Here is a 26,463-nt window from a genome sequence, read left to right as displayed (position 1 = left end):
AGAAATGAATTCACAACTTCATATTTGTCAAATAATTTCCACCTCAACTCCAAAGTGTGTGTAAAATCCTACACTCGAGTAAATGATGAAGTTATCCACAGACTGTGGGATGTCATCCAGAACATCTTTTACTTGAAAAACAGTGATGAGCATGCAAGTATTGCACTTTAATTACAGAGACAGGAGAAAGAAACAAAGAGTATATTTCAGGACATGCCAAATGCAAGTAATTTAATTTTCATGTGTTTACAGCAGGATAATCTGCTGCTCAGATATATCATACAGCAGGTTTACTATAAACTCTGAATAAAAATGGACACTGTTTTTTGCATTTAAGAAGTCTATCTGGATTTCTGCTTTTCATTTACTGGAACAAACCTGATACTGCTTCCGGAACGAGAGCTTCCCCTGGGGTTAAACAATTCACACAGTGATGATTTCCTAAAGCTACTTGCACACAGCTTTAATGACGTAAGGTTTATAAAGGTCAGAGCTGGACTCCTGCAAGGCCTTTGACACAGTCCCCTCCTGCATCCTTCTGAACTGGAGAGATGGATTTGATGACGGGCTGTTAGGTGCATGAGGAATTGGTTGGATGGTCACATCCAGAGGGTAATGGTCAACAGCTCAATGTCCAGACAGAGGTCAGGGGTCTGTACTGGGACCAGCACTGTTTAATTAATGGCACAGACAGTGGGATCCAGTGCAGCCTCAGCAAATCAGCAGATGACACCAAGCCCAGTGGTGCTGCTGACACTCCTGAAGGATGAGATGCCATCCAGAGGGACCGGCACAAGCTCAAGAAGCAGGACCACAGGAACATCATGAGGCTGAACAAGACCAAGTGCTGGTGCTGCACCTGGGTCAGGGCAGCCCTCAGTATCAGTCCAGGCTGGGGATGAAGGGATCAGAGCAGCCCTGCCAAGAAAGACTCAGTGCTGCTGCTGGAGAGGCTGGCCAGGAGCTGGCAGTGTGTGCCTGCAGCCCAGAAAGCAAATCCCATCCTGGGCTGCACCCCCAGCAACGTGGGCAGCAGGGCCAGGGAGGGCATTCTGCCCCTCTGCTGAGAGCCCACCTGCAGTGCTGCATCAGCTCTGGGACCCCCAGCAGAGGAGAGATTGTGCAAAGGAGGCCACAGAGATGCTCAAAGGGCAGGAGCACCTCTGCTGTGAACACAGGCTGAGATCTAGGGGTGGGCAGCCTTGAGAAGAGAAGGCTCTGGACAGACCTTATTGCAATCCTTCAACACCTGAAGGGGGCCTATGGAAAAGATGGGGACAAATGTTTTAGCAGACCCTGCTGGGATGGGACAAGGGGTAAAGCTTTTGAACTGAGAGGGTAGATCCAGATTATACACAAGGAAGACTTTTTTTACAGTGAGGGTGGTAAAACACTGGCACAGGTTGCCCAGAGAGGTGGTGGATGCACCATCCCTGGAAACATTCAAGGTCAGGTTGGATGGGGCTGTGAGGAACCTGGCTGAATTGAAGATGTCCCTTCTCCCTGCTGGGGGGGTTGGACTAAATTTCCTTTAAAGGTCCCTTCCAACCCAAACCATTCTGTGATTCCATGACTCTGAGTTTCTTACCAATGCTGAAGCCGACTTGGAGATGTCAAAATTTCCCTAAGAGATTAAATACTGTCGGACACATTAACCTGATTTTGAGTCTACTATTATTTATGTGAGCACACATGGATTCTGCCTGTGCTCTGTGCTCTGTGAAAGAGTGTCTGCAGCCTACAGAAGCAAGCAGTGCTAATTACTTGTTCACATGTGGTTTCCATCTATGTTTATTTTGTGGGTATTCACCTGAAATTAAGTCAACACAAAAGAAAAAGAGGAACAACAAAACTGAGTATTTTCAGAGGCAACACAAGCCTCGTGACAGCTGCTGTGCCTTTGCAGAATTTTAAGACACAGACACACATTTTTTCCCTTCTGCTGCTATTTCTGTTATGCACGTAAAAGGGAGAAATCAGCCTCCCAGAGAAAATAATGGCTTCAGCTGTGACTGATACAGAACAAATCAATATCCACCTCATCCAGGAACAAGACAACAGGCACAGGTTGCATACTGCAAACTCTTCAGTCCCAGAACTCCCACCTCTGCTGCTTTAATTCAGAGGCAGCTGGCACAGCACACTGGAATTTCACTCAGCAGACACTTGAAAGCAAGTGGGGCAACCACAAGCTTCCTCTCTGAGCATTTCTCTACGTGCACACAAACCTGTCTTCAAGAAATTAAGTATGAGACAGACCCAACGACTTTACTCCAATGAATGTGTCAAGATACCAGGAAAAGAGTGGATAAACATCTAAAAAACAAGTTATACACTGGGTATCTGCAATGAAATAGGTCTCAGAATCATCCTTCAGTCCCCCACCCTCAATTTGGCACTGAACCAAGTCAGGCCCATGAGGGCTTTACAGTGAATTCAGAGTCTGAAGCTCTTGGTCCACTCACACAACAGGCAAAAAGCAGTGACCTGGGATAATAAATCTGGAGAGGGCACATGATCCAGGTGCATCATAGCCCTGACACTCACTGCCCACCTCATCTCAAAATAGCACAATGTAATCTGGAAAGCAACAGATAAGGATGTTGGGGACAACATGAATTTAACACAAGTGCCAAAAAAGAAACGGTGTAGAGAGCTGTGATTTTCAAATTGAAGCTGCACTTTTAAATAACCAGCAGTAACAAAACCAAGTGAATCATCTTACTTATCACCAACAGGCAAACCCAAACCAACAACGGATTCACAGTTGTGGCTAAAGGGTATTAATAGTTTGTGAAAAATCATGTGGAAACTCAATACCCGTGGTTGAAAAGGATTCAATTCCAGAGATGATTCAGGCATCTTCAGCACAGCTGTAACCGCACACTAGAGTATGTTCTGTACCTCAGAAACTGTTTCTAAACCCCAGGATAACCTTCTAAGTCTGATGTTCAGGAGTTGTTTTGAAAGAATTGCCCATCCACCCTCAAGGGAAAAAAAAATAAACCCAACCCCTCTTAAATCCTTTGCCAGCTATCTGTAAGAGAGCAATCATTAAATACTCTGGTGCTGGTTTCAGTTGTAGGGCACATGTGTAACTACAGCCTAAATACAAACACCATGTGCCTGCAGTGCTCCTGGGAAGGCTGGAGGTGAGCGAGTGTGCAGAGCCAGGAGCACAGGCTGGAGTCTGCCAGCAAAGCAGAGTAAGCATGAAGTCTCACACATTTTACAAGAACAAGGCTGCTTTTGCACTCACTGGGTATTTGGTGGAATAATAAAACAAAGCTCTCCTGGGGAGATGTCCAAGCATAAACCTCTCTGCAGAGAGAAACTTTTCTTAAAGGACCCAACCAACCTCTAAAAGGTTTTGGTAAAGTCTCCTCATATCAGTCTGCTCCTCCATAACTCTGAAGACAGTGTTCATTTTTGGGTTTCAACATCCCCACTGAGCATGTGACACCAGTTTCTTTCAAATCAGGGTTTGGGATTTTAAGCACCACTGGTGTAATTACACCCATCCATTTCTCCAACCCACCAAAGATCTCCCCAGTCTTCCAGATGCACTTAGGAGGAAAGAATGAAGCTGCTTGCAAAATTCTTGGGTATTTTCATGCAGGAAATAATGCCATTTGAACAGTTCTCATACAAATTAGCTGCTGTTTGGTTGAATACACTCATATCTGCTGTGAAAAAGATGGCTCTATCAGCTGCTTCTTTATGAGCTTGTTCTAAACCAGTGATGTGACAGTGCAAAACTACTTATTTTCTGTTTCATCAAGAAGTAATTCCTTCAGGCATTAAGATATGACATAAAATCTTTTACTAAATTGAGCAGTTTCATTAAGTTTTCTGTGAGGAAAGCGGAATACAGCATGGAATACAAAACCTGTTAAAATGTGCCAGGGGAATATCATTGGGAAGTTGACAAACTTTGCAAGCCATAGGCCTGTATTACACATTTAAAACATTGTCTGAGACATTAAATAACCACAGAAACAGTTTTATATAATATGATTTAGCATCTGTTGCTCAAGAACTCTGGAGCAAACATTTACTCTTGTCTGATTAATATTAGCAACTTAAAAAAAAATAAAAGGCATTCTTCTGATGACTGAAATACATTCCCAGGGGGAATTCAAGCACCACAGTTCCTTCCACAGAAAACCTCCAAATAAAACACGGCCAAGCATTGCCTAGAGAGATTAAACACCAGGAAAGCTCTACACAGCAGAGATTCTCACTTCAGGCAATTCACTTTTTCCTGCTTTTGAGGGAGGTGTTGTGGACTCTCACTCTCTTCTGCACGGAAGAAGAGATCTTCAGAGATGCTTTCTTTGTGAGGGACCTTTCCACAGCCCCGGGTTTCCATAGCAACAGCTGAGCATCCTCTCCACCCGTCAGCAGAGACTCATCCGTGGGGCTCCAGCAGAAGGAGCGGACGGTGGCCGAGTGTCCCCCACACAGGGTCCCCACCAGGCTCAGGCCATCAGTGCTGCAGCTGATCAGGTGGATGTCTCCTGTGGAGGTTCCCCCAATCAGGAAGAGTCTCCCTGCCTTCTCGTGGTACAAGCCACCCACCAGGTAATGCAGGCTGTGGTTTTCAGCGCACACCGACTCTCTGACATCCAGAACGTGCAGCAGGGTTATTGGCTCCTCGGTGTCCAGCTGAGCCATGTCCCACCAGCAGAACCCCTCATCGTGTGTCATGCAATAGACCTGTTTGTAGTCTTCCCCAGACCAGCCAAGAGAACTCACCGATGAATCTGAATTGCAAGTCGATATCAAAGCATCATCTTCATTATCCTTGTTGATGTCAAACACATTCACCAAGCCATCGGTCGACCCGGACACTACCAAATTGGGTTCAGTAGGATGAAAACAGATTTTGGTGATGTCATCATTGTGACTTTCAGAATAGACTCCCAAGGGCTCTTTAGTGGCGCTGGCGCAGTCTGTAATGCCTCTTGCATCCCAAAACACCAGAAACGTGTCCTTTTCAACTTTCTCCGTCCCGGCACAAACGATGAGGTCGCTGCAGCTGACGTCGAAGCTGATGAAGACGTTGGAAGGATAACCACTGAACACCTGCACGGGCTCCTGCGTGGCCGAGCGAACGTCCCAGCACCTCACCGTGCCCTGGCTGCAGGCTGAGAACAGCACGCTGTCGCTCGTGTGAGCAAACCTGACCCCGGCGAGGATCCCGCCCTGGCCGCGGTACTCCCGCAGCAAGCGCAGCGTCTCCCTGTCGTACACCCCGATGGACCCATTGGAGCAGGAAACGGCCACCAAGCGGCTGCTCCCGGGCTGGGCAGCTCTGGAGGTGTGGATGTCCAGCAGGTAGGTGGGCTCCTCGCTGGGCACGCAGCGCCTGGCTATGCGCAGCCCTGCCAGCTGCTCCTCCACCTTCTCCACGGCCGTCATCTCAACGGCAACCTCACCAAAAGCCTGCAGCAAATAAAAGCCAAGGAGAGCTTTAATTACAACATTCTTCAACAGCGTTAGCTTTAAAAACACGTACGAGGAAGCATCTTGTGCAGAGGTGATGCAAGGAGATAAAATTGAATTATCCCGATGTCCTCCCCAGCATTTCATTCACAGGAACACAGGACAGGAAAGGGCTCCCTGATTCAAGGAGTTCAGTCTCTCTGTAAGCACTACACCAGGTAATCCCCTTAACAGATTAAACAGTCTATCTGGGAATCCTGGGCAAGTCACTTAGCTAAATTTGCTTTATTATTTTTATAAAGTAACGTGATGTTCCCCACAAGTGGAAACAAAATGAAGTCACCCCCTCTACCTGAGGAGGAGTAAGTTTTGTTCTAGGAAGCACAGCCCACAAACAGCTGCATCACTGCAACCGCAGGAGACTTCTTCAGGGAACTTCTGTGCTGAGGGACGTGCACAGGGAGGCAGAGAACAAGACCAAAATGACACAGCACTACAGCCTGCGATGGCCTGGTGAGGTAATTTTACAAGTATTTAGGTGCCCAATGACGCACAGAAACACCTGCCAGCGTTTCAGGGACCACCTAAACAGGTGATGTGACCTGTGGAATTCACTGCTATTAAGCACCTCGGTGATGTCGGAGCCTCCTGTGAAACCACAGAACACTGGCCTTTAGGGCAGCTGATAAAAATCTTCCCTTCAGAGGCAATTCCTCTCTGGCACTACTGAACCCTCCTAGAGAAAACCCAAACTATTTCAGCAATGCACACAAATGCAAACTTTACCCAGCAAAACCAAAATTAAACAAAATTCTCTTTGATTTTCTCTCAGATTCACTTCAAAAATATGTCCTAAAAAAGGAAAAAACATACTTTTCCTTTCTATAACACAACAGAAAATTATATTTTGTGATTGCAGTAAAGACTTCATCAATTCAGAGTCAGGAAAAGCACAGCAGCATTAATATTTTAAAGAGATATTTGCAATTATTTTAGTGGGTCACAAACTACAACCATTTTTTAAAAAGGATGTAGGCATGTTATTACAGTCATCCACTTCTGTCAAAAACACAGCTACAATGAAACCACTATTCTGTGTTTAAAAAGAATCAAAACACAAACATTGAGGGAATCACAGCAGATTTTAAGGGGTTAACACTCCAGTGATTTCTCACTGGTATTGATATTTCCTTAAGGTCTGGACCAGCAGCCAACCCCAGGTACCATATGCATGAAATGACCCTTTAAAAAAAAAATCCAAAGAGAAATGGAATAAAAATCAGGCAGACACAGAACGTGAGAAAATATTCTCATGCCTTCCCAGCTGTTCTATCATCAATTTTTCTGCAAATTCTCCAGGCTGGATTTTCAGGGGTGGAATGTGCAAGTTTCCATGTATTACTTGCTTTAGTTGCAATTATTTTAATTGCCCATGAGAGACCAAAAACAAAGGAGAAGTTGCTATGACAAAGCTGCACTCTGTTTTTTTTTTTCCCCTTCTTGGCATTGTTTGTGGTTTCAGGGGTTTGCTTTCCCTCCTCTGGTTTGGTGTGCACAAATATTCACGACACCATGTGACAAACCAGCAAATTCTTAAAAAACAGCTTAAGCAGGCACACATAAAAACTTAATTCCCAAGTCACAAATAATCTCACTAAGCGATTTGCCTCAGTAATATCCTGACAATGAGGTCCCCAGGTTAATCTTCTACATCAAAGCAACCTTTCAGAGCACATCTACCAGTCATTTTTTGCCATAAAATGCAGACATCCTGTGGAAACTCCTTCCCCCTCTGAAGCAAAGAAGTTCAACGTGTTTTCTGGCATTACCCTGTGCACAACCTACCCACAGAACTTGTTCCTTCCTTACTTTTCTGGGTATGTCCTCAAATGAAACAAGCTTTTACTAGAACTATTACATAAAGCCAACTGCTCTCAAACGCTGTTTGCTACGCTGCCTAAACACAAAATTGTTAAAACAGCCATGCAAATGAATAATATTAGCTGAAGAAATAAAATATTTTTAACATTATTGATTAGGAAAAGTGCTTAATTCAATTTACTGAAGAATTACAATGGAAGCTTCTATTTAAATAGAGTTTCAAACACATGCTTGAGGGTGGAGAAAGGAGTTTTTGTAAACCAGCTCTCCTGCAGTGCTATGGTTACTAAAAAAATCTGGTTCTCTCAGTAAATTTCTTGTAAGAAAAATATGGTTTTCCAAGCTGACCTGAATTTTAAGCTCTAAATATTCAGACTTTGTCTACTCAAAAGGCCAAGTAAACTCAAACAGACATGTTCCTGACAAATGTCATCCATTTGGAAGGCAAGCTGCAGTTGTTTAAATATTACTGACTATGATAGAGAGTATCTTTCAATAAGCAGTTTCTACAACACTCATGTCAGAGCTTTTACTGCTGGGGAAAGTGAGGGAACTCTGCAAATACCCAGAAGTTGTAAAAAGCCAGAGTCTGCAAAAGGAAGTTCATTCAGTTTTAATAATATTTTCTGGGAAATAAAATTAGCTCAACACAACTCATAAGCTTTTGCCCAGAATGACTTCACTACAGATATTCTGAAATACCAGAAAATCATGTTCATATTTTCAGACAGAAATGCAATTTCTACCATCAGGAAGGTGAAGGTTCATTTCTATTTCCACTGCAACAACTCAGACTTGTGTTCGATGGCAGCCAGGTTTTTGCTAAAAACTCAGTAAAATGTCTGCTTTAGCAAGAAAGTCTTCAGGCTATTATGAAATTGTGATTGAAGGTTATATAAACAATTCATGCTCAAACTTCAGGGTGTAGCTGCCAGCCCTTCCTTTTCAGAAGGGGAAGTCACTGTTGTATTTTGATGGGAAAGTTTAAATGGCAGGAATAGGATCTGTGTTAAATTTATGAGACAAATAGGAAACAATGGTCTTCCAAACACAATAGAAGATAACTAAGCACTGGACTGCAGCCACCTACAGAGCACATGGTCCTCTGCACTGAAGCACTTTCAGTTCCTTAAGTTCAACAACAGAGGTATCTGTTTTCCAAAGAATCCTTTGGCAAAATCAGAGTCTTTGAAACGTTTTGGACATATAGCACAACAGCCAGTTGTGATGATCAGAGAGGAGAACTGCTCATGTTTGTATGACAAACTCTCTGACACCAAGAGTTGTACCAACAGCTTGCTCTTGGACTACTCCAGTCTCAGAAAAAATCAGAGGGCACTGGCCAAAAGCTCTTCTTTCCCCATGGATCCTCCTCTGCTCAGAATGTGAGTTAACTCATTAAATTCAGGTTTTTCAGTTTCTCCAGCAAAGTCACCCACAGTCTGGATCTATAGTCTCAGTACTGTCAAAATGCAGGGGATGTCAAGGTGCCACCACCACTGGGATGACACACCAGCACCTGGCTGAAGGTGGCTGGCTCTGGCCACTCACCTGTGCTTGACACAGAGGTGCAATCCCATCCTTAGGGATCACCATTCCTTACGTGGAACAGCTGAATCTGTCAGCTGCATCCATCCCCCGAGCCAGGAAAAGCCACCTTTTACAAATTAAACCTGAAACTTCTATGTTCTTATATCCAGACTTGGAACTACACTCAGGTGATCTGTTCTACGAATTGAGTACACAGTTACATGCAGCCCCTGCACGTCTCCTGCATACCACAACTACCAGAAACAATAAGCTTCTGGAAGGACTCTCAAAACTCATTACATCTTGGGAACTCAGAATAAATACCATTCTCTGAAATAACCTAAAATATTTTGACCTCCAGGGCATCCTACAAGGCTCCTTTAAAAAAGAAATAAAGTCAATGTTTAGAATAGAAGGCACGAAGTGGAAGTGATGCCAAAGAGGCAGGACAGGATTTTCAGATGCCTTTGTTATGTGTTTTTTACTGGTGGAGTGTGGAAACAACCACACAGCAAGACTAGAAGCAAACGGCTGTGCTAAAGGCAATCCTTTCCAGTGGTGGAGAAATGAAAAGCAAGCACCTATTTGCACAAACTAAACTTAACATTGTCCCAGCACTTACTGCTGTGCTGTTTGTGCAGCATTCTAAACGCTGCAGCTTCAGTTCAAGCCAACAGGCTCATCAGTCCTCTTCAATCCAGAACGTTTTTCAAAAGATAAACCAGCAAATCATAAGTTACTTCCCTTTTCCTTTGAGTGGTGTACAGAAGATGCTGCCAAGTTGCATAGTTCTCCTTTCCAAAAGGGAATGTTAGCTCAAAAATATACAGAAATACAAATTTTCCTTTGAAAAATACAGGGGGAAATGTGGAAAAATGGCACATTCTCAAAGATTTAATCACTAACGTAAGAGTAACTTATGAGTAGGAGGGTAGAAACACATAATAAATGAAGAAGACCTGTAGTTCTGGCAATCTTCTCTGCAGAGGTCAAATACCAAAAATAGCAAGGGATCTGAACAGCAGCAGATGAAATCTTGCACTGTTCTTTCCTACCATAAACAATACAAGCAGACCCTCCCTTTATTTTCACAATTATTACAAGTTCCAGAGCAAGCTGAGAATAAACCCAGAGCTCCGGGCAGCGGGAGGCAGCTCGTGCAGGCACAGGACATGTGGTTTGCATTTGGGAGCAGAGCTGCCAAGGCAGGGAGAACACAGCAGAGCTGCACTGCCCCAGTGCAGGGAGAACACAGCAGAGCTGCACTGCCCCAGTGCAGGGAGAACACAGCAGAGCTGCACTGCTCCAGAGCAGGGAGAACACAGCAGAGCTGCACTGCCCCAGTGCAGGGAGAACACAGCACAGCTGCACTGCTCCAGTGCAGGGAGAACACAGCACAGCTGCACTGCCCCAGAGCAGGGAGAACACAGCAGAGCTGCACTGCTCCAGAGCAGGGAGAACACAGCAGAGCTGCACTGCCCCAGTGCAGGGAGAACACAGCACAGCTGCACTGCTCCAGTGCAGGGAGAACACAGCACAGCTGCACTGCCCCAGAGCAGGGAGAACACAGCAGAGCTGCACCTCCCCAATGCAAGGAGAACACAGCAGAGCTGCACTGCTCCAGTGCAGGGAGAACACAGCAGAGCTGCACTGCTCCAGTGCAGGGAGAACACAGCAGAGCTGCACCTCCCCAATGCAAGGAGAACACAGCAGAGCTGCACTGCCCCAGTGCAGGGAGAACACAGCAGAGCTGCACTGCTCCAGTGCAGGGAGAACACAGCAGAGCTGCACCTCCCCAATGCAAGGAGAACACAGCAGAGCTGCACTGCTCCAGTGCAGGGAGAACACAGCAGAGCTGCACTGCTCCAGTGCAGGGAGAACACAGCAGAGCTGCACCTCCCCAATGCAAGGAGAACACAGCAGAGCTGCACTGCCCCAGTGCAGGGAGAACACAGCAGAGCTGCACTGCTCCAGTGCAGGGAGAACACAGCAGAGCTGCACTGCCCCAGAGCAGGGAGAACACAGCAGAGCTTCACTGCTCCAGTGCAGGGAGAACACAGCAGGGCTGCACTTTTCCAATGCAAGGAGAACACATCAGGGCTGCTAAGACAGGAAGAACACAGCAGTGCTGCACTTCTCCAGTGCAGGGAGAACACGTCAGGGCTGCACCTCCCCAGTGCAGCAGCCTGCAGAGACCTCTCCTCACTGGCACCACTCTCCAGCACACGAGGGGAGCACAGAGGGGAAGCACAAAATACCCCTCAGGAATGCTTAGTTTCTCCAGCACACACTCTCCCATAGCTGGGTTTGTTGTTTCACCCAAGCAGAGGGAGAAGGGGTTTTTCCAGCATTGCCATAAAGCCTGCTGAAGGCAAAGAGCATTTAGTCATCAGGCAGGAAGGGAATAAAATGCATGAGAGGCTATGCTAAAGTGCAGAGACAAGATGTAACTGCCAAGAGAATTATTTCATCCTCTCCAATCAGCTACATCTCGCTTCCAAATGTAAGGCACAGTCAGAAAGAAGCTCCGTGTAATTCTTCATTTGCAGTACAGAGAAAATTGTATCAGTGCAATAGAAAGGAGGAAAAAGATAAAACACAAAGTCTATGGGAAGATCAAAAAAATTTGGTCTACCAAGCTACTTGCCTTTCATGAAATCAATTCCTGCCCTCCCACCAGGACTGAGCTTTGGGGTACAATCCTGTTCAGCAATGCAGAGAGGAGCTGTAGGTGGGAGAGAGAACCAAGGAAATGGCCCTTAACAGTATTGGCTGGAGGGAAAAAGTAAGAGCCAGAGGTAGGAGAGAATAAAGGGAAGAAGACCCAGGTGCTCAGTGCTTTGGGATTCAATAATTAAAAAAAAAAATTAAATGGAAACTACAGCTGTTCTGAACTCATATTTTGGGAACATAAGTAAGTGTTCACAAAAATACAGAAACAACACCTCTTTTGAGTATTATACTGGATATCCATAGAGAGAGAATGCAAAAACAACTCCTGAACTGGATCAAGCATACCTTAAATGCATAGATCAAAAAAAAACATACAGTGACTATTTTCATCAAAAGAAAACTTTCAGATTTTTTTTTTTGGTGTAAGAGGAGCCACAAAGGGAGCTGTCCCTGAAATCCCACTGTGCCATGAGCAGCTGGACCCAGCCCAGAACCTCCCTGTGAGGGCGAGCTTTCCTTGCAGTGACCTCACCAGGCAGAGAATGCGACTGCATCCAGGTGTGGGTGAGGTGGTCATCCAATAAAGGAGTAATAAGAGGATAAGAGATGCTCTATTTTGCTCCCATGGCTATTCTCAGATCAAGCTGCAGCAGAAGCAATCCTATTTCATAAAGGCAGGTCTGAAAGAGTCCCAGGCAAAGGGTAAATTACAGAAAGAGATCCTGCAATTGGGCTATTTGTATTCTAAATTCTAGATATTATGTTTTCTTCTTCTTTTTTTCTGGCAAAGAATACTGTATTTAAAAACACTCTGAAAGCTCATCTATGCCTAAATTGCACTCTCAGAAGCCTCTGAATGTGTGAACAACAAATGCTGCATCCTAAGGTGGATTCTAGAGAACAGGGAAACTGTCCTAGTGCTGGGCCATGGCTTTAGCACTGAGCAAGGCTCTGTCATGGGGGTCAAAGATGAGGCTTGTGCCTGCTGCCTGTAATGGAACCACAGCTATCCTGCCAGTCTGCTGCTAACCTTGAGGAGAATCCCAGTCTCAGCCTTCTGCACTTGTGCTTATCTCATCAGACCACAGGCACCACAGAAAAGTCATTTCCTTTCTCCTGTGAGCACCTCCCACCGAACGCATCACACCGAGATGGCTCCTTGTGACCACAAACATGGGAAAGAAGATACAGGGCTGATCAGCCTCTCCAATAACAGCCACAGCTGCTGGAAATCAAACATGGAGCTACAATGGTCACCTGCAGGTAGCAGTAAGTTTTGATCCATTCACACTTCAACCAGCAGCCACAAGCAGCTCAGGGGAGGTTCATGCTCACTAAACAGCATTTTCCTTTGTGAAGAGGTCCAACAGCTTTGCTGTCTGACTTGGCACTAGAGCTATGCACTGAGATGGTCATCTCAAATCAGACAGAAATAAAGCATTTATCTAAGTGGATTTGATCAAGAGCCTGGCCTACAAACACTTCCAGTCCTGACTGTGGCAGAACAGCTTGCTGAGCAACTCCCAGCAAGGGCCAACATTCACTCCTCACTTTCCCAATCAGTGAAACAAGGACAGTGTTTGCCCAAGTCACAATCCTTGTGCACACAAACATTAGTGAGTACAGTCAGCAGCACACTTTCACACAAAAAGCCTTGTTCTGAATGTCTACACTACAAGATACAATGCAAAAGTCACCGTGACACCGTGGTGCACCTGCAAATTTCACAATCACAAAGTGCTCTGATGCCCTTTCAAGACTGGGATTACAAGAAAGGACTCCAAGAGCGATGATTTTCAGGGCCATTTTCAGCTGAACAAAACACCACACGAACAGGCAACACCAATGATCCACCCTACAGAGAAAGGTAAAAGGAAAAAAATTACTTACACAGCTGCATGAATAATTTAGTGACTCTGAAACAACACCATTTATTTCCTTCAATTGAGACACTGCCACTTACTACCAGCATCCTCATACAGAAGAAACATGGAAATAAGTAAGAAGTCTTCCCAAAGATTAATAAAAATTGCTGAAATTCTTCCAAAGAATTTATTTCTACATCACAGGAAGCCTGGGAAATTTCAGCCTGAATTTAGCAGCAACTATAATAAAAGGATATAAAGAAACTTTGCTGTAATTGGAAAAAGAGCTTCTACTACCACACACTGGTGTCAAAATACTTACAATGACATAAAGTCGATGTTTTATTTACTAGAATACTTCAGAAATTCTTTCACAACAGTAATTTACCTTAAGTACACTTCATTATCAGAGCTCATTCTTCAAAACACAAACTATTATGTTTTCAGGACTCTTTTCTGAACAACTCAAGCTTAAATCAGTCACTGCTAAACAGGTAAGAAGATTCCCCTACACATGCAGATGTAGGGGAATACAAGACAAGCAACATTTGTGTGCTTGGTAATTCTTATCCCCACTCTAACACCACTGCCCAAGCCATTCTCTGCAGCTCCAGATGTATTGCAGAGGCACAAACATCTGCCAAGCCTATGCAGGGAAAATTACTTCTCCTCATTTTGCTCATCTGCTTCCCCAGAACTTGCAGATCACTAAGGTGTCTTTGCCAGTCACATCCCACAATATCCATTTTTTTTATATTTAGCTACTCCAGAACATCCCCACGTCAAGGTAATTTGTCAGACCCTCTCCAGTTTCAAAGCAACAAGAGAAACTTGAGATCCCTGTGTGCCCGTGGCAGTTCACAGACTATCAGTTTCCAAAACATGCTCTTTGTGCACAGTCTGACAGCTGGAGGCTCTGCTGAATCTTTATCGTGCCCTAAGCTCAATTTTCAATGCTTTGTAGCAGACAAAAGGAAAAGATGTCATCTAAGTGACAACAGGAAGATGGAAGAGGCTGAAATAAAGGGTTTCAGAGCTATGTTGCCTTCATCCTGATCAGGAGAATTTACTTTTGAGTCTCCACAAAAGATGCTAAGGCATTGAAGATGTGGACACTGAAGCCATGCAAGGCACTCTCTTCAGCTCTTTGTTTTCAGGAGCCTTTAGACAGAGCTTACTCTTGAACCATATATGGAACTCCAGCAGCAGCTTCACCAATGCCATAAACGATTAAAAAAAATTCAGCTTTTACTTTTCATGACACTCAAATGCACAGTGATTTTCCATACTCCACTGGAAGATCACATTGAACTGTTTTTTTCACTCTTTAAGCAATTTAGGACTCAGCCACAAGAAATAAAATCATGAAAGGGAAGGACCAAGGAGAAAGTGTGCAGGTATTGGTACGCCAGACTCCCTGATCAAGAGATCTGCTGTATGCAGCAGCACAGACAATCCTGCTGGCAAAACCAGAACTCCATGTTTTTGTTAAGACCCACAAACCCCGGAGACCTAGGTGGGGAACTTACTTTTCTGAGATGCACAAACATCTTTCTGAGATCTTTCCAACATCTTCAGCAGCCTGCTGCCCCAAAATAATGTAGGGATAAAAAGCAGAGTCAGGAGCTTTTTGCATTTTAATAACCCTGCTCTCAAGCCATGTTTGTTCTCAATGCTTAAGTAAATCCACATTTCACAGGGTCATAGCAGGCTCCCAGCAGTGCCCTTTGCTGAGGCCAATGTCTTGATAACTAAGCCATAATCGAGTGTAGAGAAGGAAGGGTGAGATGCTGCAGGTAATGGACTGTTTATTTCACAAGAAGTAGCTGGATGCTTTGCCTTGCGTAGCTTGGCAAAGACAGAGACTGAAGGGGATACAATTACTATCTACAAATACATCAAAGGAACAAATGCTGGGGAGGGAGGGGAGCTACTCAAGAACAATACTGGCACAAGAGTTTAAAAGCATAAACTGACCATAAATAAAATATGGAGAAATCATAAAGTTAATCTTACAAAATACTTCCCAGTTATAACAGTGGAGGTAAAAACTTTAACTGCCTTCAACTTCCTTCTATAACCCCGCCAACCTGGCACCCACCACTGTCCTTGCACAGCAAAGAACCCAAATAGGAAGGCAGACTGAGAAACAAGCAACTCAGAGATAAACTGGCTCATGATCCCTTTCTGGAAGACACCACACTGCCGGGCAGACAACAGCAAGACACATCATTTGCTCAGCCCACAGTTTCAAAAGCAGCATTAGGAATTTAGTAAGAGGGCACGTGTGTGCCCAGAGAGCACGCAGCTTCCAGCTTAAGGTGCTCCTCTCCACGCTGCCAGGACCTGCGGGGAGCGCAGCCCAAGGAGCTGAGCCCCCGCACAGCCTCGCCAGGACTGCGGGGAGCGCAGCCCAAGGAGCTGAGCCCCCGCACAGGCTCGCCAGGACTGCGGGGAGCGCAGCCCAAGGAGCTGAGCCCCCGCACAGCCTCGCCAGGACTGCGGGGACCGCAGCCCAAGGAGCTGAGCCCCCGCACAGCCTCGCCAGGACTGCGGGGAGCGCAGCCCAAGGAGCTGAGCCCCCGCACAGCCTCGCCAGGACTGCGGGGAGCGCAGCCCAAGGAGCTGAGCCCCCGCACAGCCTCGCCAGGACTGCGGGGAGCGCAGCCCAAGGAGCTGAGCCCCCGCACAGCCTCGCCTGGCGCCCGGGCTCGGGTGGACAGCGCCAAGACCGGGCATGACCGCCCGGGGCTGCCGTTCCGCTCTCGGCCACCAGGTGTCGCCAGCGACCGCGGAGCAGCGCGGGATCGCGATTGACCCGAGCCGAGGATCATTAACACGTTAATTAATCCTGGGCTTTAATAAAGCACCAGGATTTCTTTCTTCCTTTTAAAAGCCTCCGTTCCTCAAATCAGGCCGTTAACCAAAAATCAGTCTTCGCTTAGAACTGCCTGGCATGCAAAATGGAAGGAAAAAAAAACCCAACTAAATTCAACCATGCCACAATTTTCTTTCTGAACCAGAGGTTAAAAATATGTATATTCTTTATTAAAGTCTCATTTTGTGACTTTAATCCACAGATCTGGATCCTTCAGACCTCCTAACAATGAGAGATGCAGCTCTCATGTCCATGCAAGGCACACATAAACACGCAGGGAATGACTGACCTGTGTGCGTTTGTACTTGCTCTTGTAGCATCCAGCAAGTGCTGAGTCCAGAAACACCCAGCACTCCCATTTCCTAGGGAAAAGGGATCAACAAACCAAACCCTGCAACTACAAAAATCTTCCTCTCTCAACCTCTTCCACTCATATCTATCTCCCAAAAACATTCCTGAAGCAGGAGTGTTTAATGCACATGCAAAGTAATAGTTGCCCAAGACATTAAACCACTAGAATTAACTTTTCTTTAAATCTGTTTTTCTCCCTTTCAAAACTGAGTCATGTATTTCCTTATATATCCTGGCAGACACTGAATAAACTAAAATCAAATCCTCTTACCTCAAAAAACTCCTTCATGAACCACATAAAAACTGAAGTCAGTTAGAATTGCCAGTAAGAGCTGTATGTTTCTAAACAAGAAATTTTGCTTTCACAGCTGCTTGTCCCTTCTGATTGCACAAAGGAGTAATAACACTTAATTCCAGCTCTCCCACTCATTCCCATAGCAACAATTTATTGAAATTATTATTATGAAAAGATCTTCAAATTATTGAAAAGTGAACAATACCCGAAGCTTCCTATTCCAGGTACTGCCAGTATACAACTCCAGTTTGCCAATTTTAACTAAATGCTGGGCTGTCTTCTCACCAATTGTACAGCACCTTTGTATCTTATTTTTAATGAGGAACTGAGCAATGCTTTTGCCTTGAAATAACATGCAGGGGAAAATAAGAAAGATCTCAGTATGGTAAGGGTATGAGCTGAGATGGTGAGCTGCAGAGAGGTACAAGTTAAAAGTGTTAATCAGTTAAAAATACAAGAAAAAAATCAAGTTTCTTCTGAAAAAATAAAGCAATTGCAAGAAAGGTTATAAACAATACAGCAAAACAATCATTTTACTTTTAAACTAATTTTGGATTTGCATAATTTAATTCAAGTCAGCATAAGAACAAAGAGTGTTTTAATGCACCTGCATTTTTACAGATAAAATTCAGTTGCCATATTAAACAAAGAACCCTTTCATTTTGATTTTTTATTAGGTTTTAATTTATCTGGAAAACTACAGAATTAAAAAAAAAAACAAACTAGCAAGTGCCCTTTCAAGGCCACAGTGCATTCTTATATAAAACAAGTCTCAAAGAGGAAAACAACAGGATCTAATAAGTTTTGAAATCCTTGCATTCCTCTATCTGCTGCAAATTAGTCTCAAACTAAACATTAAGGTCACCTCAAAACATTTTCAGTAATACAAAGAGTGTGATAAAAATTATTACAAAACCCTGATAACATTAACAATCTGGAAGAAAGGCTTTCAGATTAATGTGAAAAAGGGGTGATAAATGAATGTAAAGTCTGTAAAGGGTATAAACAACAGAAAAGATGGTTTATGCTGCAGAGGAGATCAGACTAGATAATGTAGTAGTCCTTCTGGACTTTAACACCTGACATAAACAGAATCAAAATTTATCAGACTGAAGAGTTTATAGCATAATATGGACTTGTAAAATGGGACAGCTGCAAATATTTGCTTCCTGCCAATACTTCTAAATTATTCTGACTGTTGAAAAGATTCATCTTGCAAGACCCTAGAAACAGGACGGAAAACACATTCTGTGCTGGGACCATCAGAACAGCCTCATGGAATCACCCAGTGTTTGTGCTGCTGCAATTTGAGTGTGATCTTTACAGCCCTGTACACTTTCTTCTTTCTCACCCCCCACTTCTTGCTTCCTTCTCACTGAAATATTTTGTTAAAACTCGCATTGAAGTATCAGCTAAGGCAAAAACACATCCTAGGAACAATTCAACCGAGGCAATATTTTGGCATCAGTCTGGAGCTTTATTTACCAAAGCATCCATTTCTATCCCATTTCCCAGTCCCTCCACCTTCATTCACTTAGGAAGCTAAAAAAGAAAGCACTGTCTCAGTCACGTGCAGAAGTTACCTCCACATGTATTTAACTAACCAGCCCCAAATTAAATGCAGGAGGAAGAAAGAGAGGAAAATGCACCAGCAAGAATTTATGTAACTCTTCTGTGTTTAACTCCTCTGTTGAAGGAAAGGGGACAGTAGCAGGGACATGAGAAGGGGAAGAGATGAGGGAGAAGTGGGTGGTGGGTCAGGGTGAAGGTCCCTGAGGAGGGCAAAGGCACGCTTGAGGCTGAATTTCCTAACCCCACCAGGGATTGGGCAATATGCCCTTTTTCTGCTTTTCTTATATCCTCCATTGCCCATCTCGCACCTGAACTGCCCAGAGTGCAAAAGCACACTCCAAAACCTTGCCAAGTCCCTGATTCACAATTTTCACCACTTCTTTTTGATGTCTGGTGTGAAAGCCACTAATGGGCTTGTCCTCACACAGGAGAAGGCTGAGCCCCATAAAACCCATCTTTTCATTCACCAAATAGACCCAGGTTTTAGACTGTCTGCAAAGGCAGCTTGGTATCAACACAGCTGAGCAGCATGGTAGTGCTGACTTCCTTCTGCTTTGGCCTTTTTATTTTTTTTCCTCAGAAAAGCTTGGGAATACCATTATTTTTTTGTACTTCCAGTAAAAAGCACAACAAAGCTGGAAAATGCTGCCAGCAGGCAACAGCCATCTGGTCTCCCAGGAGACCTCCCACGCAGTCAGGTACAGAGCAGACCCCAGGGCTGCCCTGCAAAAATGATGCAGTGAAAGAAAAAAACATCTTAAAAAAAATCATCTTGAAAGGTTGAGAGAATTGGGATTGCTCAGGCTGGAAAAGAGAAGGCTTTGGGGTGACATGATTGCAGCCTTCCAGTACCTGAAGGGAGCCTGCAAGAAAGATAGAGAGACTATTTACCAGAGCCTGGAGTGACAGGACAAGGGGGAATGGATTTGAACTGAGAGAGGGCAGGAAGAAATCCTTCCCTGTGAGGGAGCTGAGGCCCTGGCACAGGCTGCCCACAGAAGCTGTGGCTGCCCCATCCCTGGGAGTGTTCCAGGCTGGATTGGGCTTGGAGCAACCTGGTGGAAGGTGTCCCTGCCCACGACAGGGGGTTGGAACGAGGTGATTTAAGGTCCCTTTCAACCCAAACCATTCTATGACTCTATGCTCTTTTTTAAAAAAACATTTTAAGCCACCTGAGCATCATCAATCCATGCACAGAAGAATCCTTATGTGGAAAAAATAAATTAATATATTTATTTCCAAAAAGTCTGAAACCACAGAAGAAACAGGGGGGCCTCAGGTCATGCCAATGTGTGCAGAGGCTGCCCAGGAATTCCAGGCCCACCTTTCCCTACAGGGCTGTTCCTTGATCCCATAAAAAGATTTCTGGAGGAAAATATAAACAGCTACACCAGTCTTTAAACAAACAAAAAGCAACATGCAAACTTGAAACGAGCACCATGTAAAATCAGCACCTAGAAACCATGGGATTCACGTGAACACAAACCTGGTCAATCTCTCTGCTGACAGGGACAATTCTCTTCAGGAGCTGCTCTGCACAGACACTTCACTGAATCTGATTATTCTCTGAAACAGGAAACCCACTGAAAACATGAAGAAATAAAAGGCATTAACAGAACTTGGTTCTGAGAACAAAGCTTTTACAGACCTAAAAACCAGCAAATTAAGAAAAGAGCTTGTGTTTCTGCATTCTTTCAAATATGTAACACATGTCTAGGAAAAATTAATTTAGAATTATAGGATTGTAACCAATACAAGCCAGTAACATAACACAGAATTGATAATTCCACTCCCCGTATCTTGTAGGAAAAGTTAATTCTGCAACACAGCATACTGAAGGATATCTGTTCATTATATAAAATAGAAGCTTAGGATATGCATATCACAGCTTTGGCAGTAGTTTCTGTAACTAGTTTTTAATTCAAAACCATAGAAAAGTTTTTTTTTTTCCTTTTTTCCCCAAAGGAGTAAAACAACCAAACAAAAAAAACCCCAAACTGCAACTTTCATTTCTTCTTCTGACCTTTCCCAGATTGGTTTGGGTGTGGGGTTTTTTTGTTGTTTTAGACTGTCACTGCCATTAATGAAGATTCCCATCTGCACCAAACCTGGGTGAGCTCAGCTGGTGCTTACAGCACAACTTCCTAATTAATACATATATTTCATTAACTCACAAACCATAAAGGCTGAAAAAGACATTTAGGATTGACATTAACCCAGCCCTGCCAAGGCCACCACCAAACCGTGTCCCCAGGCACCACATCCACATGGTTTTGGACACTTCCAAGGCACAGGGATTCCACCAGTGCCCTGGGCAGCCCGTCCTGCTGGTGTTCCTTATTGGATCCCTATCCCTGTCGGTGTTCCTTATCCCGATCCTTGTCCCTGTCCCTGCCGGTGTTCCTTACGGGATCCTTATCCCTGTCCCTGCCGGTGTTCCTTATCCCGATCCCTATCCCTGTCCCTGCCGGTGTTCCTTACCGATCCTTATCCCTGTCCCTGCCGGTGTTCCTTACCGGATCCTTATCCCTGTCCCTGCCCGTGTTCCTTACGGGATCCTTATCCCTGTCCCTGCCGGTGTTCCTTACCGGATCCTTATCCCTGTCCCTGCCCGTGTTCCTTACCGATCCTTATCCCGGCCGCTCCGTGGGATCCCTGTCCCTGTCGGTGTTCCTTATCCCGACCGAGTCCCGGTCCCGGTCCCGGTCCCTGTCCCTGCTGGTGTTCCTTGTCCCGGTCCCGGTCCCTGTCCTACCGGTATTCCTTACCGGATCGCTATCCCGGCCGCTCCGTGGGATCCCTGTCCCTGCTGGTGTTCCTTGTCCCGGTCCCGGCCCCTGCCGGTGTTCCTTATCCCGGCCGTGTCCCTGTCTTACCGGTGTTCCTTACCGGGTCGCTATCCCGGCCGCTCCATGGGATCCGCTCCCTGCCGGTGTTCCTTACCGGATCGCTATCCGGGCCGCTCCATGGGATCCGCTCCCTGCCGCTGTTCCTTACCGGGTCGCTATTCGGGCCGCTCCATGGGATCCGCTCCCTGCCGCTGTTCCTTACCGGATCGCTATCCGGGCCGCTCCATGGGATCCGCTCCCTGCCGCTGTTCCTTACCGGGTCGCTATCCCGGCCGCTCCATGGGATCCGCTCCCTGCCGGTGTTCCTTACCGGGTCGCTATCCCGGCCGCTCCATGGGATCCGCTCCCTGCCGCTGTTCCTTACCGGGTCGCTATCCCGGCCGCTCCATGGGATCCGCTCCCTGCCGCTGTTCCTTACCGGGTCGCTATCCGGGCCGCTCCATGGGATCCGCTCCCTGCCGCTGTTCCTTGTCCCGGTCCCGGTCCCGGTCCCTCAGAGCCGCCCCTGCCGCGTGCGCGCCGCGCGGCCGCCGCCAGCCCCGCCCCCGCCGCCCCATTGGCTGCAGCGGCCGCCATCTTCCGTCCATGGAGGCGGGGAAGGAAACGACGCACGGGAAGGGGATTGGTGCAAAGGCAGGGGGCGGGGCCTGACGGCAATCGGCGCGGTCTGATTGGCTGGCGCAGGGAAGCCCCGCCCCGGGCGGCGGGCGCGGCTGCGCTGGGCCGTGGCGGGGTTGGAGCGGCCCGGCAGGGAACGGGCCCGGGAACCGGGAACGGCTGCGGGGCACACACCGAGAGCAGGATTGCTTCCTAGGAGGGACCGAACACGAAAAAGGACAAGAAGGTCCATTAGATTTTCCCAGATCCTTTTTATTTTTTTCCAGTTAAACTTCCAAAGAGTATTTTTCTTCTTTTTTTATTTACCAGTTACTGGGCTAACACATCAAGGGTATGAAAAGGAACATGGCATAACTAACATTTGCTTCTTTTAATGTTTTGCTTAATATTGTCCCAAGTTTTTAATTTAAAATTCCTTGTTCTACTCTGAATTTACTACTCAGCACTGATGAGTGGCATTAATCTACAACCTTGGATGGATGCTATTCAGTGAGGAAAATAATTTGTACCTTTATTTTCATAGCAGTTAAAATCACATATGTGGTCTTTTCTGGTAAATTATGTGAGTCATATTACCAATATCATGGACAAATAAATTATTTCAAGACTTTTTTTAAACACAGAAATATTTTCATTAGCTTAGTTTGCCACTTCCTTTTTTAAAAATGGAAATCTGAGAATTTGAGCTATGTATTGTTCTAGCAAGATAAAAAGGGCTTTAGCTAAACCAAATGACATGGTCAAGTTACGTGGACAATGACCATAGAGCAGTATAAAAAACACACCTTGTAGTTCATTCTAATGCCACCTTAAAGCAGAAAGTCAATCAAAAGACAATTTCATTTGTCTGTCACTAGCCACGTGCAACATTTTAATTCTACATGCTCCAGTACAACTGTTATTTTTACTGTTTCAGCTTATGTAGGTACCTAAATAATGCATGTATTCATTTTCTACCAGTGCAATTATCCGTCTGTGAGCAGAGATTTTACCCTTTTCTGTTGATAACTCTGCAATATTTTGAGTAGTTTATTAGAACCGGGTACTTGCATTCCTGAGGAGTCACAGACGCTCAGCTCACTGAACTGCCATGAAAAAGTGCCCCTTTTTTGTTTATTTTTGCTCCTTAACAGTTATTTGCTTGACATTTTTACAGTGCAGTGAACATAGAAAAATATCTAGGTACATCAAAGCACAAAGACCCGAATGACACACTGATGTTTTCATAGTAAATACCTTTCCCTCATTCTGAAGCCTCGTCCTGCCAGAGCTGTCACCCAGAACTGAAGTCTGCTCACGCTGGTGAGATTAGTTCTGAAGAGTTCCAAACAGGAGGCAGATGATTTCACTGAGGACACAATATGCATTATCAGTGTTACAATAATATTTTCAGCTGGTAGTTTTTCATCTGAGTTTCCCGGGGCAGTTGCCATGAATTCATCAAATACCTTCTGTTCATTGTTCACGTGGTAAAAACAGCTGCGAGATCAACTGGAAAGCCACAGTTCACAGCCACGGGTTCGGTGACACCCAGACAAGTGCAGCTGTACCAACAGCAAATACCATTTTTTGGATAGCACACCAATGCTGCTGCGTCACAGGTACCATGGGTAGAGATGCAGCAGTGAAGTTCACCACAGGAATTGCGGGGCAGATGCTCCAGAGATCACTTGTAACTTTTGACAGCTACTTTACAGACATAATGTGGGAACCCAGGACATCCCTCTGGGTGCCCTGGATGGCCAGAGCCGCTGGCAGGGGGCTCTGAGACCCTGGCATGCAGCCAAAGACACACGTGGGGTTTTGATCTTAACCCGTAAAGCAAATTACCAACTCTGTGTGAAGAATTACAAGCCACACACACAAGTTAGATATTATAGTAGTAGTCACGAAGTGAAAGGAAGGATTTCTGAGTGCTGTCCAGGGGGGTTTTAAGCCTTGTACGCAGGGGTCCAAGTTTTGTACATGGGGGTCAGGGGATCTAAGATGGAGGGATTTGGGTGTGCCCTGTCCTCCTTCTTTCTCCTTCCCAGCCTCCATGTCTTTGGTGATGTTGGCACTCACAGATGGGTTTAGAGTAGAAAGTCACCATTCAATATAGATAGCAGGCATTGGGGAAAAAGTACAAACATGTAACACGTAATATATGATATAAAAGATGGCAGCAGCCCCTGGGAGGGCAGAGTGCCTTTGTCTGAGCTGCTGAACGGGCCACAGCAGCTCAGGAGAAGAATCTTTTAGATAACCAAGAATAAACAACCTTGAGAACAGACAACAGAAGACTACTGAGTCTTTCTTCGAAGGCACAGGTTGGAAGAGGGACTTTTCCATCTTTTGGGGTCACCCCAATCCGGGGCACGAAACCCCGCAACATAAAAGATATTTTGAGAAAGGAATCTTTAAGATCCCCACCTTAAAAGAAACCAAAGTCTAAAGAAATCTGAGTTTCAGTGTCACGTACTCTAGGCCAGAGGTCAGGAACTCAAACAGCAAATTGTCTGGAATATTTGGGGTTTTTAATTTTTTTTTTTTTCTGTGTGTTCTTTTTTTCTGTGTGTTCTACCTAATATGCCAAGGTTATCTTTGTGGCAGCTTGCAACTTTTTCAGCATAACAATTTGTAATTAGCTCGTATGTGCATAGGGACAAAGTGTGACATTGCAGGGATCAGTGAACATAACTCCATCAGCAGATTCCTGCAGCTGAAGTAGCAGAAGTTAATGCAGTTTGCAGGAGAAAGGGGTTTATTTTTAACATCTTTAAAAGGTACGGCTCATTGGTTTCACTTGTCAGTTCTCCTCTGTTGGGGATAAGGGGGAGGGAGGAGCTTGCAAACTTCTCTCTGGCATTTTTTGGCATTTCTATCTGCAAAACTTGACAAAATGTACAAGTGAGGCAAATTTATTATGACTGATGATAATCAGGTTTTGGGATTCACTGAAGGCACTTCAATGCTTAATTGCCACTTGGTGCTGAATAAGCATTTAATAAATCAAAATCAAGGGCTGATTAAATTATATACTTTAATTACATAGCACAATAAAAGGAAGTTTTGATTGCAAAGTCAAGTTGTTGGGTAAGGACACCATTTTTAGAGGTCAGCTCAGAGTTAACAGTGCCTGACTTCACATAACCTAAGCTAACTTCCTTCATCCTGCAGTAACAGAGCTGTGTCTTTCATCTCTTTGCCACAGCAATCCTTAATTTTCATAATGTTGCTGTTGGTAACAACGCTCACAGCTTCTCATACCAGCACAGGGTGCCAGGTTAGGATTTTATATTGGATCCTGTTGAAAGCAAAAACCCAGGCCATGCACTGAGGGCTCTTCCTCAGCCTCCCTGTTCCCTGTAGCTGTCCCTAAGAGGCTGAGTGGGTGTTCTAGGCACATTCAGGTAGGAAAACAGACTGCAGACACGCATTTCTGTTTTCCTGGTCATCCTCACTGCCCGAGCAGGCCTGCTAGGGGTGTACATATTGAAATTTGACTTCTTTTATTGGCAGTTTTGATAGTGGCAAGAATTCCAGATTCCTCCCTGAAGACAAAAGATCAAGCTGAGCACCAAAGCAGGAGCCTTCCTTCCACCTGAGAGGTAGCAGAGGGCACCTGAAGTGCACAGCTCACCCAATGCAGTCTCAGTTTTTTCTGTACTTGTACAGAGGCAAAACAGTGGGGCCAAGCTTGAGGCAGTACCCTCCTGCTGGCTTTTTCCAAGAACCTCAGTCAACCCTCCCACGTGTGAGATTCCTGAATGCAAAAGGCATGCATTATAAAGCAGCTCTGCTTTAGATCGGCTGCTTACTGCCTTTTGGGAGGGGCAGTTTCTTGAGAAGGAAGGTTTGTCTGATTCCCCAAGCTGTACAGGTTTTTGTTGGGAGGGTACCATCTTTATTTTTGCTTCAGCATCTGATCTCCTTACCTTGAGAAAGACTGGGGTGACACCGAGACCCCATACAGAAGACTGGTCCCCAAAAGCCCAAGTTCAGCACTCGGCCACTGTATCAGATGTGTATTCCAGAACTCTTGATCCTAGAACAGGGTGCTCGCACAACTGCTGAAGTGTCTTGCATATAAATTGTAAAATAGTCATTTATTTGCATTGACAAGAAAAAACCTGACCACCAGAGGTTTAAAAAAGGTGCCCAAACAGGCCACTAAGTGTAAAGAGCTACCCTGGCCCAAAGCATTTATTATTCTTCTCTCAGCTGTACATTAGTGAGGTTAGTCAGCCTGAAGTCTAGACACAACACCAACACTGACACACAGCCAGTGCATCAGGAAAGAACTGAACTGCTGCTGCAAGGCAAGCACAGTGCAGTGCTAATTACCATCGCTGGGAAATCACTCCCAGTGCCAGAGCTGTTGACTCTGTGCTTTTAGCACTGTCTTAAAGAGATTAGCACTTTTCCACCTTCAAACCTTATAAAAAATGATCAGAGAAAGCATTATGTCCCATAAACATCACATCAGATAAAATATCCTCACTCTTAAAGCTGGAAGTGTCA

The 26,463-nt window shown here is 45.2% G+C and overlaps 1 protein-coding gene across 4 annotated transcripts; it reads right to left on the bottom strand.

The window, feature by feature from the left end:
- Nucleotides 1-1,031: 1,031 nt before the first annotated feature.
- WDR89 (WD repeat domain 89) lies at nt 1,032-23,748 on the bottom strand. 4 transcript variants are annotated; one of them, XM_038139370.1, is made up of 3 exons: nt 21,761-23,748; nt 19,980-20,076; nt 1,032-5,448 (listed from the first exon to the last, which is right to left on the bottom strand). In XM_038139370.1, exon 3 carries the CDS (start codon nt 5,422-5,424, stop codon nt 4,255-4,257), a length of 1,170 nt encoding a protein of 389 aa, XP_037995298.1. In that variant the 5' UTR covers nt 5,425-5,448; nt 19,980-20,076; nt 21,761-23,748; the 3' UTR covers nt 1,032-4,254. The 4 variants fall into 4 exon arrangements, with proteins under 4 accessions (XP_037995298.1, XP_037995301.1, XP_037995302.1 ...); XM_038139373.1 differs by lacking the exon at nt 21,761-23,748 and adding an exon at nt 21,545-21,556; XM_038139374.1 differs by lacking the exon at nt 21,761-23,748 and adding an exon at nt 21,437-21,488.
- Nucleotides 23,749-26,463: the final 2,715 nt, after the last annotated feature.

The sequence above is a fragment of the Motacilla alba genome, chromosome 5 (assembly GCF_015832195.1).
Source record: "Motacilla alba alba isolate MOTALB_02 chromosome 5, Motacilla_alba_V1.0_pri, whole genome shotgun sequence".
NCBI classification, from domain to species: Eukaryota; Metazoa; Chordata; class Aves; order Passeriformes; family Motacillidae; genus Motacilla; species Motacilla alba.
The sequence above is the reverse complement of the archived record's forward strand: the minus strand, read 5'-3'. Positions and strand labels throughout refer to the sequence as shown.